Below are 12689 nucleotides of genomic sequence, written 5' to 3' on the forward strand. Positions count from 1 at the left end.
TTTAATTTGCCATCTATAACTTACGATTAAGTTAAAGATATCTTTAGCGCCAAAAATGGCATCGCGTTTTCTTATTATTAATTGATTGGTATATTAATCTATGGATATTATCTATATGTCGTCTTTTTGTATCAAGGGGGATATTGTTGAAGAGACAAACACCCACTCGAAGGTGCGCCAATGAAAGCTCCGTTTCATCGAAGCCAAGCGCAAGCGACTACCAGCAACTTATTTAAGGAGATTAATAATTTCATAGGCAAAGATAAAAATTAATAAATTAAAAATTGTGTTTGTATAATAAAACATTGTCTTCTATGGCTTCCACTTTCGTGGACGCATATGATCATGTGTCATGTTTTCAATAGACCTTCGTTTTCAAAGAGAGTAACCTTCCAATTTAAATCGGCCAGCTTCGATAAGCTCTCCTTCGGCTATGTCATAAAATATACGTTGACCGTAGATTTGTGAAAATGTCCCAGTTTTAGAACGTATTTTTCTCGCTTTAAATATTTATATATTTTTTTCTATTTATATGTTTTTGATAAGGTGCTCTTATTGGTTTGTGGTCGTATATATAGTAATTTTGCTTATTCAACTAGTGGCCATCCTCAAGAAAGATGTATTTGGCAAGCTTCAAATAATCCAAATAATAAACTTTGATTGAGACTCACTCGTTCGAGCCACCGAGTCGCAGATAGACGCTGCTACGTAAATGCAAGCCAACTTGCAGGTTGCTTTTAAGCATACTCACTTTTTAGCTATCAAGGAAGGAGGTAGTTTCCAGAACAGACTTGAAATAATGTAGTACACACGTCATGTTGAAGCTTCACCCGGATCAGGATCCACGCAGGCCAGGACGATTGGAAAGTTTGACAAAAGACATATTAGTCAGGTCGCCTATTCACTCGGTCCGTAGGACGCTCATATAGTGGGCGAGAACAACAGGATTCCTTTCCCAAAGTGCCAATAAAAACACATAGAAAAGTAGATCCCGACTGGAAGAATCCTGTCACCCAAGCGCTTCAGATTGGAGCCAGTTCTGATTGCAATGTTCCATAAATCTTAGGACGTTGACTTATTTTTCGCCTCTACCGGTTAACTGACTGGTTTTTTTTACCATGACTTTTTTACTGCAAGGGGGAAATAAGTAGTGTTAAAAGTGAGAAAAAGTAGAATTTATTTTGAGAAAAGATAAAGCAAGCTCATCTTATACTAAAGTTACTCTAGTTCCGTAATGGAGTGACAATTGTCGTTTGGCCAGTCGGTCACACATTATGGCCTGACGCATGGCCTGAAGGAAATCCTAGCTTACAACACTCACAACCTAGTAAGGCGGCCCTTTAAAAAACCAGGCGGTATTGCAATAGGATAGTTTTGAACGTTCTGGGGTTACAATAAGTTTTATTTTTATTTATAAATAGAAAGGTTTATACAAGATTTAAGAAAAATTAAGATTGATGTAGTAGAACACTGAAATCTGAACAGATGCTAGATACAGGAACAACGGTGAAACACCTGGCAATATTATGTTCATGTACCTCCTCTTTGAAACGCATTGTTTTATTGGTTATTTAACTCCGTGTGAGTTGCAGGTAATTTTGCGAAAGTGCCCTGACGTTTTGGTTGACTTAATGGAGGGCTGCATGACTGATACGACATTGCTGATCTCTAGGGCGATGCATTAGATCTGTGATTTTCATTTAGTCTACATTACCTTCGGGTCATGAAAGTGACGAGAAGTCTATGTTTGAAAGGAGGACCACCAGTGAGAATCTGTTGGATGGTTTCGGAAAACGTGAATTCGTGTGTTGACATCATCGTTTGGGGACCTTAAATTTCGGGCAGTTTTGGCAGTTTTTTTTTCTCTCCTAGCTTACCCTTTGACAAGACAAAAAATACAATACAAAAACAGAGATGAAATTTTCAATCGGTATCAGGTTAAACTTGTGTATAGCGTACGCTCTAAAAGATTTTGTGTACGCGTTCGAGATATGCTTAGTTCGTCTTAACAAGACTGGAGATTACCCCACTAGTGGCTCTATTGTTGTTCAGTTGATTTATGCCGGACACACCCACTTTTTCAAAGCCTGGAGAGAGCTCCGGGCTTTGAAACGATGACACTCCGGCGAAGAGAAAAAACTATATAGATAAGTGAACAAGAGTAAACAGTTTTTCCTCACAGCGACACCTAAAACGAACCTCCTAGAAGTTACTTCTACTAAAAGCCAGATGTTTGTTTTATTGTGTTAATGGTGGTCCCATCTGTGGCGAGTCTCCTGAAAGAAATAAATATTTCCATATTTGTTGACACTATGCTATTTGGGAATTATTTGCGTTAGGTTCTGTAAGTATAGGACACATCGTAAAAACCATGTACGCGAATCGTGATGGCTGTAAGGCAGATTGCATCACACTCTGAATGGGATGTTAGGGGGAAGCTAGGCAAGTCTATAATATTTATAGGATAAATAGCCCCGTTGAAAAATCCCTTTGCGCCTCCCACCAAAAAAAGCTTTTCAAGCTAACAGGGAGGGCGTCAGGTCTTCCGATACTCTTATAAATTCATTAAGCTTTCTATTCTCTACAGATTTATATACATGATCAGAATTGTCGGACTTATAGATATCTCTTTAAAATGCTAGCTATGCTTAGATAGATGGAGGTCCTATCACGTTTAAGGACAGTATGCGCTTATTACGGCTAGGTAGTTGGCCCATTGTAAGGCGACGCTGTGGGTGGACCCAGGCGGGTTCACCTGAGCTCTTGTTCTCAAAAGCCTGACAAGGGCTTGACACCATCCTTCGACACCGCGCTCTAGGCCTTTATGCGATTAAATGAGTTCCCTATGGGGCTCCAGGAATCAGTTCGGTTTGTAGGCTAATCAAGTATTTTGCTATCGCAATAGTCGCTAAAAACGGCTCGCAAAAAGGCTAGCATGTTACGCGTTCTGGCGTATAGATAAACGTTTTTCTTTTTTCTTCCCAATGTTCTGCCATTGGTTGCCGCGGAACTGACACTCATCGACCTATGGTTAACCAAGTTCGTACAACGGCCCCTTTATGGAATGTCGTTGTACTCTAACATTTTTAAGCAGCACTATTACGGTTGTTGGGAATAAAAAAACATTTCTCAAATGTTAGATCAGTCAGTTAAATGCAACAGGAAAGCCAGTTCATCTAGTATGAACTCCCACGCGGTTATACTATTGAGTGATAGGCAGATCAGCGAGCAAAAGATGTTTGACAGTCACGGCTCAAGGGAAGAATCATGAATCGACTTTCAGGTCAGTTAACAGAGAACCTTAATGTAAAGCGTGTACACCTTTAATTTCAAACTTTAGCAAGATAAAAGCTCTGGATTGATTTATGCAATATTCGGAAAGTTTATCTTGTGCCCTCTCTTTGGTGTATGGGTCGGTATTGATGACCTCGTCTTGAGGTTGTGGTCGGTGCACCTGTCCTGGTAATACGATGTTTTCTGTGGTCTACCTGCTAGAAGAATGTTCACGGAAACGTAGCTTGCTGTAAGCACCTGTCTATCAAGTTCGGGGCTCATCGGTCACCTTAGAAAGTATCTTTCTTTGGGAGCACCTAGGAATATCTCGTTAGGATAGGTTTAACATGCGGTACAGACTATTTGTTAGTTTTGGGGGGCTCTTTATTTAAATAAGGCGCCGGTTTCACTGTCGGTGGGCTTTTGATGTGCGCGCTTTCCGGTTCCAAGTGCGTCGTTTTGGTTTAGAGTTCAATGTATACATAAAATGCTAATATTACAACTTTGTCAAACGATAGGCATGTTTATAGTTGACGTTCATGGCTAGCATGTTTACTTATGTCATGGGCTTGATTTATTTTTTGTCATTTAATTTTGGTATCCTCTTTTTATTTGATGTGGGCTATCACACCCTCGGGTAAGTTAAACAAAGCACTTTGGCTAGTAGCTGTATATTTTGAATGAAAAGGCCTACGCTCACTTGCTATGCTTGGCACAGCTACCTGTTTTTTTTCTAAAGTAAGGCCATAAACTCATCGTGACAAAGGCATTGTATTGCTGATGAGCGAAGATATTGTTAATTGCCTCAATTAACGGAGCCGTTAAAGCTTTTCGTGCGACTTCAAAATATTCCGGGGAAGATTTCTTTGACCCAAGCGGGAGCTTCCAGAAAGACCCAAAAGGCTAAAAGAACTTGATCATTCATTAGAAGTGGGCTAATAAGCCATTTTTGATAATCAAAAAAATCTTGATGAAAAAGTAGATGGTGTTTTCGGTACAGGAGCATCGATTACCAACGGAGTTAGGCAAGCCAACGAAGTCTTGCCTGCTAGCTAGAAATTGCAGATTGCATATGCGTCAGTAATATATCGTAGTAATACACCGATTTTTCTCTGCCTATAAATCATGCTCGTAATAAACATGTTTATAATAATATAGGCCGTTCCAGCTTACACACCAGAAGAGTGATTAAACTTAATATTGTTTGAAATCTTAGTAGTTCTAAGGCGATTCGATCTGTAACAATAATATTAACTTGCGCGCGTTATTAAATACATATACTAAGATCTGAATATAAAATAAGTAGATTCTTATGATAAGTTTTTCATTCTTGCAGAACTTGTTCATAAGTACCATAGATGCATGTTTATGATATGTTTCTTGCAGCATGTGCTATGATTACTCAAAGAGCCAAGATCTCTGAAGAAGAACATATGTGAGCAGAAAATTTTCGGCCCAACGAGAGCATACGTCTTAATTACTTGAGTAATATTTAGTTCGACGTAAATAGATTCCTGATTTTAGAGACCTGTGCAAAAAATCTGCTCAGGTAAAAAAAAAATGCTGGATAAGAAGTCCCGGAATCTCAGTAAGCCCAAAAAAAGGTCTTGATGTTAGACGTAGTTTGGTCATAACAGAAGTCTGAGGTGGCGTTTTAACCCAACAAAGAAAGAATCAGAGGCTGCATGATGATTGATAAGTGTTTCCAGTTTCCCTTATATCATTTTTTCTTATCGTTTTAATCTCTTTTATATTAGACTGGTTTGAACTGTCCAGAGAAAAACACTATTTATAAATATGTAAATGAGAAAATAAAAGAACGGAACCAGCGGAAAATACTAAGGCAGTGTGGTACCTAGCTTGATCGGAGCTACTGTGAACGCTTACGGAAAATTGGTGTATTTTTAGCATGGACGTTTTCCCAGAGATGGTTTTCAACGGTGACCTCATCGACAGCGCCCCCCTACGAACGGAACTTGGGCAGATGGTGACCGTGTAGCTGTCTGGCAGATTATTAGGGAAAGGCCGGATGCAGAAGCACTCCGTTTCGTGTTGGGAACCAGCCATCTGAAGTAACTCTCAACAGTTTATGTACCAGACGTAAGACACTAATGGCATTTGTTATAGGAAAACTCCATTTGTAGGGTTTGCAAAAAACACATTTTTTAAATTTAAAAGATTTCGTGCTGTAACGCATAATACTGAAAGTAGCTATCTCAGATATGACAAGTTCCAATTTAATCAGGAAGTGTTACCGTTAGGCACAGCCATAAGCACATTGTTACTGGCTCAGAGAGGGGAAAAGAACCAGAGAGAATGTCTCAGACGGCCTCATACGTTTACCATTTTACAACTGTTACACAAGCAAACTTCCTGGAAGGCGGAGATACACACTTGACGGCTTCTGGTCACGTTCATTTGTTGGTCAAGACCATCATGGGACGGGCATCAGTGACATCAGCACGATATCAGCAAGACCTAGAGTGTGTATCCTACGCTTCTGGTTCAACGTGTCATCAACGGCTGGTTCGAAGCCAGCACACGGTATCTGCGGTCTTGATCGTATTGGTATGATGCCGCGTGTGAACGCAGCGGTGAGGGCCGGAGAGGGTAGCTGCTGGTGGTCTCTCTATTACCACCAGCATAGCCAGCATCGCCAGCACCATCAACGATCACAGCCGGACCTACTGGACAGCGTTGAGCCGCGACGAAGCCGTGGCTGGCTTTCTACTAAATTGACTACTTCTACTTCTTGAGCGAGTAGTCGATGAACAAAAGGACGGTGTTAGTGAAGGAGAGGATACCGACAGCAGCAGCTTTAAGAGAATGGGAGGACCCGCGCTGGCAGAAGCGACCCGCCGGTGGACATTGGACATAAGTACCTGGCCGACGAACCGGTACCAATACTAGGCCCAGAGAGGGTATACGGCAGGCTCAGAGGGCGACGGCAAGCAGCAGCAACAGCATCAATGTGTTCGAGTGTTGGGTGACGCGTGTAGTACGATTATATGCATCGGCGCCAGTAGCAACAGTGGCGACGCGCTGGTAGTTACGGCTGTGCCGAATAGGCAAGCGTATAGATAGAGTAGGAGGCAGAGCGACAAATAACTAGAGATACGACCACCACTGTTATTAGCACCATAGAACAGATTAGAGTTGAACTGGAGGACTCTGAAGAGGATAAGGAAGAGACAACGGCGACAGCACGAGACTGAGCGCACCCCAGTTAGGCACAGCGCTGCGCGGTCTCTACGCGCTACATTGGCTGACACCCGCGGAGTGCACAGAACTACAGTTGGAGAGTAACAGCCACAGGGAATGAAAAAGATGCATAGAGAGAGAGACGGCCTGACTGAGGAGTAGTTCGACCGGCCAGAGCTTTGGCCTTTGGCCGTCGTCGTTGTCGTTGTCACCGTGTCTCCTTCCCGCGGCGGCAGCGGTAACGGCGACAGGCTGCAGGCGTCATCGCCAGGACAGAGCGGAAGACTGGACAAGACCGAACTGAGCTGGACAGATAAGTAGCGATCGGCAGCAGAGACAGACAAGCACGGGTGGATAGAGAAACTGTTGCTGCATCGGCTAGCGACACAGCCATTGCTTTCGCTACCGCTCTTACTAAGACAAAGTTCTCTCGTCCTGGTAGCAGCGGCGGCGGTGGCGACGGCGGCCCACCGTGCGCCATAGCCGTGTTGGACCGTCGTCGCGTGACGACGGCATGGTGGCGCCCACCAGAACTGAGGAAGAAGGGAAACCACTAACAATCGTCTCTGTAGAAATATAGGCAGACATTTAGGTTCACACGAAAAGGCACGCAGACACATACGCCTGTACAAGCTGCGTGAACACGCGCGACTACCTAAGTACGAATCCAGGTAGCCTTTGTCGTGTCATCTGTTTATTGTGGTACTCGTGCAACGAAGGTGGAGACGATTTCGAACGAGTGCTGTGGAATCGAAAAACGACAACCGTATCTGAGAGACTCAGTGGTCCAGCACCTGTGCACCAAACCGAACCCCCAAGCAATACCTTAACAGTCTGTTGATCAACTTTATTTTGTTTGATTTGCCTAGGAACAGTAGGCGTGTAGCGCGAAATTTGTATTCTGCAAGAGGCGATCTTTGAACTACTTCAATCAAGGAATCGGCTATTTTGCGTAGTGACTAGCATATGGGCACACTTCAATTAGATCTAAAAAGCATTGCGTGACACACAGAACCTGCGCCATGTCGAACACAATCTGACAGAAGCTGACCCTATGGCGTAGTTCATTAATGCTTTCGAACGAGTGACGTATATGGACGTTCTCTTAGTGTTTAGCGTAGATTCTTGAAGCTACCCCATTCGGTTCATTCGTGTCGTTGCTGAAATATTGTATTTTCATAGAGGCTCTGATAAATCTGTGACATTGTGTGTGGTGGCATGGAAGACAAGGTGCTACCACAATAGCCGAATGGATAATGTGCGCCAAATATCGTCGTCTACTTTTGTTTTTGGTTACTACTATACCTATAGCCATCATTGTCGTTACCTCAGTGTCGGGAAATTGTCACCTCGATCGCAACTGTCTCTTAGGCAAAAACGACCGTCTGGTATAATTCCAGTATGCTGTTCATTCCTTGGAGGCTAGACCCCTCTCACGAGTGCCGCTGGACGTCGTCGTGGTGCTGGCTTGTCCTTGCGCTGGCTGCGACTGCAGAAGTGACTATCGCACACCGATTCACGCCGATGACAAGTGAAGAACGGGAAGATGAAACCAATACGACGTTCGCAATGGGCGACATACGCCTACTTCTTGGTGAATGTCCATCAACCGACCAGCATCTTTTGTTGAATCCAGCAAACAAAGCTATGTTAGCTCCGTTTGTGTTCTATGGCCGTCTTATTGGCAAGTGGCAGGATGAAAGCCGTAATCTACTCATCAAGTTACGTGTACAGAAAGTCCTCAAAGAAGGATACTCAACTAGCGTACTAGAAAAGGCGCGAAATCTCACAAACATGACAGCAGTGCACTTTCGACAAAAATTTTTATTTTATAGTGCAGCACAGATGCAGCTTGAGGCTCATAGTGACGTTGTGGTGGCATTTTTGCGAGACGACCGTTCGCCTACGCAACGAAGACGCCGACCTAGCCCTTGTCCAATAACGTTGGAGGGCAAGCCGACCGCATGGTTGGTCACTAATGGGCGTTATCTTGTTTACGCCGCCCCCCTTCTGGGACCATGGGCAACACGACTGCCCCGAGCGAATTTTTCCGCCGTTGCTCTGCCAGACCCGTTCAGCCGTCGCGCTAATCGGACAATCCACAAAGCTCTGTGTACTAAATGCGGTAAGATTCACTTTGTCGTTATTGCCGTTGTCGTCGTTTGGTACATATATATTTGTGAGAGTCATGAAACAATAGTTATATTCTCCGTAAATACGTTACAGAAACATCTCAGTGGTCGCGTTACGACACTTAATTGGATTTCATAGCTTCTTATAACAAGCAAACGTTGCTAAAGAGTATCCTTTATTATTATTCGCTATCTAAGACAATGTCACAAGTCGTGCCCCACTTGTCTTGTCCCTCCATTCACTGTGAACTGATAAACATGACCATCTCTTTACGAGTAACCAGCTTTGTGCCTATCGTAAGTACACAACCCACGAACAGACATATTGTTTTAATGGCTGTACGTGATTGAGGCAAAAAAATCCTTAGCTCCAATTACCATCAGCATTCCCTAGTGAGCTCAGAGTCTTGGTTGAACAGTATAATTGTGTATACAAAATCCTACGCGGATGGAACAGCTGTTGTGCACAGATGTTAATAGTAGTTACTGTAGCTGCAAAGTTGGTCGATTCTCGTCACCGTACCGACAGACCAATTAATCTAAAGATAACGAAGTAGAACCACACGGTATTCAAACTGAACAAGTGTCGTATCATTGTATCTCAGGGGGTCTCCTGAGCATTTCGCGGTCTACCGGAAGGGCCCGACACAGAAACGATACTGCAGGGCTAAAACGGACTGCGCTATCTATAGCAATGACGCTCTCTTTCAAACAGCTGATAGCGCTAGTATCTCTACTCGTCGTAGATTGTAGTCGGAACCTGAATTGAAGCTCCTTTGAGTTGTCGTTCATTAATAATAATAATAATAATAGTAATGAGATGAACAAGCACATTGTACTTCGTTTAACTACACTGTAACATTGTTATAGGCGGGATCGAAAAACACAATGTCTTCACCCCTATAATTTCGTTTTCAAAGCTCAGAAACTGTAAATCACGAGGAGACATCTCTGATTAGACGTGCATGACTAAAACGCCTGACGACCTATTATAACAAAAGACAGTTTATCAACGGCTGCTTCAGAAACAGCATTTGTCCGCCACGAAGGAAAATGTTTATACATTGAGAATCATCGATAGTAAGGGCTTAACTAAAAATACCCTTCTTTTTTTCATGCACGTTGTTTTGTTCGCTCGTGCACTAGTTTTGTGTTTCTGAAATGATTTCTATAGGATGAGTTAGGTGTTTGAATCCTACGTATCTCTAGCCTATTTGTAGCTGAGAGACAAATCCAATCATAAATGGCATGGCTAGCACGATTTAGCGTGAATAAATCTGTAAGTTGCTCATTATTAATTGACCGAATTACTCGTGTTGAGATCAACAGATATGAACTCAGCATGTGGCCGTATTTACCCCCGTATGGCCTAGGTCATTCCTGCCGAAAGATAGATGAGCCTTATATTCTTAGTGAGTAGGAAATTCTTATCAGTTTTCCAATAAAAATTGATAAATTATTTTTTTTTTTGTATTATGAAGCAAGCAAACATAAGGATTGCTTTACATCGACAAATAAATGAAGCGGTCACCACTTGAAATGACACCTTCATGTAGCCTTCTATTACTTTCTTAGCAAATAAAATTTTATTTGGTATATGGACTTAGCAATGGTTGCTTTAAAAACTGCCGTCGATACCTTCTATAAATTGATACGACATACAATCATTGCTTCACTCTATGTATGCTAATGGGTGTGATAATCCATCCCTCTGAAAACCTCTAAAAAAATCCGTCCAAAATAAATTAATTAGGTGCACCACTTTGTTTTCACGTATTCCATTTATAGATACAGTACCACGTTGCGATGTTATATTTTTTTGAAATTAAAAATTACTTAATCAGATAGCCATAGTTATGATCGATAACTGTAATCAGAAGGCAACCGGTTGCCGGAGTACAGACTCAATTTAATTTTATTTTTCTTGAATTTTTTCATACTCTGATGTAGTTTACGCTGTAAACAGAGGTACCAAATGAGAGATAATCGACGCTTGATGAAATTTTAACATAGAAGTCCAGAGAGGCAGGACAATACGAATGAGTTTTTTTTTTTTAATTTATTTATTTTTTTTCTGAAAGTATTAAAGCAGTGCTAAGAGGAAGCAATAGATTCAATTTTATGCTGCAGCTAAGCCTTTGAAATATAAGAGAAAACATACTGAACTTGCCAAGTACACCAGTTTCAAGTGACGAATGACGACATCTATATTTCATCGAACAAATATCTATTCCATGAGAAAGTAGAACTGACGAACCCACGTCGGGACGTCTACTTCCGCGTCAGTGGATATGAATCGTTGTTAGATAATGTTATTAGATGGACGGAAAACACTTGGTTACCTTGAGTGCAAAACTCACAACTTATTAATCAGCCAATTTTTCTCTATGAAGATTTTGCAGAATGCATTTTAAGGCAAAGCTGCAGTTTTTCAAATGAGCGGTGCCGATTTCCACATGTAAAAAACTACTATCTGCTACTAAAAAAAGCACTTGCATTTTGCCGAACCTGATTGAAGGACTCTGGTGTCCTGATGGTGCCATGTTTTCGGTCCAAGGGGAATACGGCAAGGGGATAATACGATTTTTGCAGTGTTTACACGAATATCGATTGATTATGCCGCTTTGCTACTCTGTAGCAGCCCTTTTTATACACACGCGCCAGTCTCCATGAGGTTTTCTTGTCAAAAGAACATTGAACACCGTAGCAGGAACCCAGAAAGTCAAATAAAAGGCGGAACGGGACGCGATAGCGAAAGTCTGGCTCAATATAATGTGTCTTTCTAAGAGTAGAAAAAAGTGGTATACATAAGTTGCATTAATGTTTCAGGTTTTACGTACGGTATTGCCATTAGGCAATGATTCCGACGGCTGGCTACCAGCGCGAAACAAAGCGTGTCTAAGCGCGCTTTTCTATGCATATGAGAAGCTAGTCTAAGATGTCGTGTTCCGTTCGTATTTTATAAATTGCATGCATTTTCGAACGGCGCAGTAGGAGGTCGAAGACCGCAAGTACCTTTAGAGTACATAGTTCTTGCGCGTGTCTGAGTTTGTGGGGGGTTCCTTTTCGGGGCCGTGATTTCGCGGCACCTGGTATATTGTCAGCTGGGTTCCTTAAGTCGATCAGGTATGATGAAGCAGTCCCATTTAATCAGTGGGAACAGCAAGGCTTGCACTTAAACCGTTGAATAAATAGATTATTCATGCCCAGGTCGGGTGTAAATTAGCAGTTCGAGGCACTTTAGCGTATATAATAAGAGAAAAAAAGTCGTAACTCATTCTCCAAAGTACAATCTGTATGTTTTTTCGTTACGTAGATGTAACAGATTTCAATTGGTAATCCTATCTTTAGTTCACCATAGTTGCACGCTAGCATAATAATTAGCACAACTGCTATCATTTATATAACCTCCCTATACTGATCGGTTCTCACAGATAATCTGGTGCAATCAGTGTTTCCCCATAGCTAAGTAACCGGAGAAATGGATCCGTCTAACACGTTATAGCTAACCGCAGAAACTAATACATCGGTTTCTGCAGGGCACAGCTGCCTTGTGTGCATGATTTTGTTTGATCATATTCCCTTTGGCAGCGCACGCATTCATGTCCGCGTATTTATACGACTGACCATAGAACACATTTACTTTGTTACAACTGTTGTTCATCTTCTACCATTTGAGTATGCTCAATAACTACTACTAGTTCGTAAGTGGTACTTCATTTGTCAGACGCTCGTCATGGGTTCTGGTGCTCTCTTCTCAACGAGATTTCGGTTTACTTTAAACGTCTTCTTTGATGGCGGCGGCGGCGGTGGCGGCGGCGGCGACTGTAGCGGTGAACGGACCTGCGGGCGAGCGCACGTCTGCTGCTTTTGTTGTTGTTGTTGTTGTTGTCGTCATCGTCGTCGTCTGCTGCTTGCTATATTGGCGATTTAACTGATCGTACTCAGCAAGGAAGTGTTGTTTCAGTTGCGCCCCTCTTAGTCAATAGCCCGTTTCTCCAACTTGGGCAGATTGGCATCGGGTCAGGTTGTTTACCATTAGCGTCATCCGCGCCATTAAAGATCGTCTTAAAATTAGCAAAA

General features: G+C 42.4%; 1 protein-coding gene and 1 long non-coding RNA gene across 5 annotated transcripts in view; one reads left to right on the forward strand and one right to left on the reverse strand.

Annotated features, from left to right (window-relative positions):
- Positions 1–463: 463 nt before the first annotated feature.
- On the reverse strand, positions 464–5240 carry LOC111269321 (uncharacterized). Of its 2 annotated transcripts, none has more exons than XR_002685719.2 (3): positions 5161–5240; positions 1715–1878; positions 464–824 (listed from the first exon to the last, which is right to left on the reverse strand). It is a non-coding gene; the product is annotated as an uncharacterized LOC111269321 (long non-coding RNA). The 2 variants fall into 2 exon arrangements; XR_015314548.1 differs by lacking the exon at positions 5161–5240 and adding an exon at positions 2200–2276.
- Positions 5241–5934: 694 nt separating this feature from the next.
- The window catches only part of LOC111269319 (uncharacterized), a 32798-nt gene continuing 26043 nt past the window's right edge, over positions 5935–12689 (forward strand). For 2 of the 3 annotated variants that reach the window (XM_022848805.2, XM_022848807.2), the window contains exon 1: positions 5935–8599. In XM_022848805.2, coding sequence (XP_022704540.1) covers positions 7876–8599 — 724 coding nt within the window. In that variant the 5' untranslated portion in view covers positions 5935–7875. The remainder of the gene's footprint in view (positions 8600–12689) is intronic. The other variant, XM_022848806.2, reaches the window with a different exon arrangement.

The sequence above is a fragment of the Varroa jacobsoni genome, unplaced genomic scaffold (genome assembly GCF_002532875.2).
Source record: "Varroa jacobsoni isolate VJ856 unplaced genomic scaffold, vjacob_1.0 scaffold_1378, whole genome shotgun sequence".
Classification (NCBI taxonomy): domain Eukaryota; kingdom Metazoa; phylum Arthropoda; class Arachnida; order Mesostigmata; family Varroidae; genus Varroa; species Varroa jacobsoni.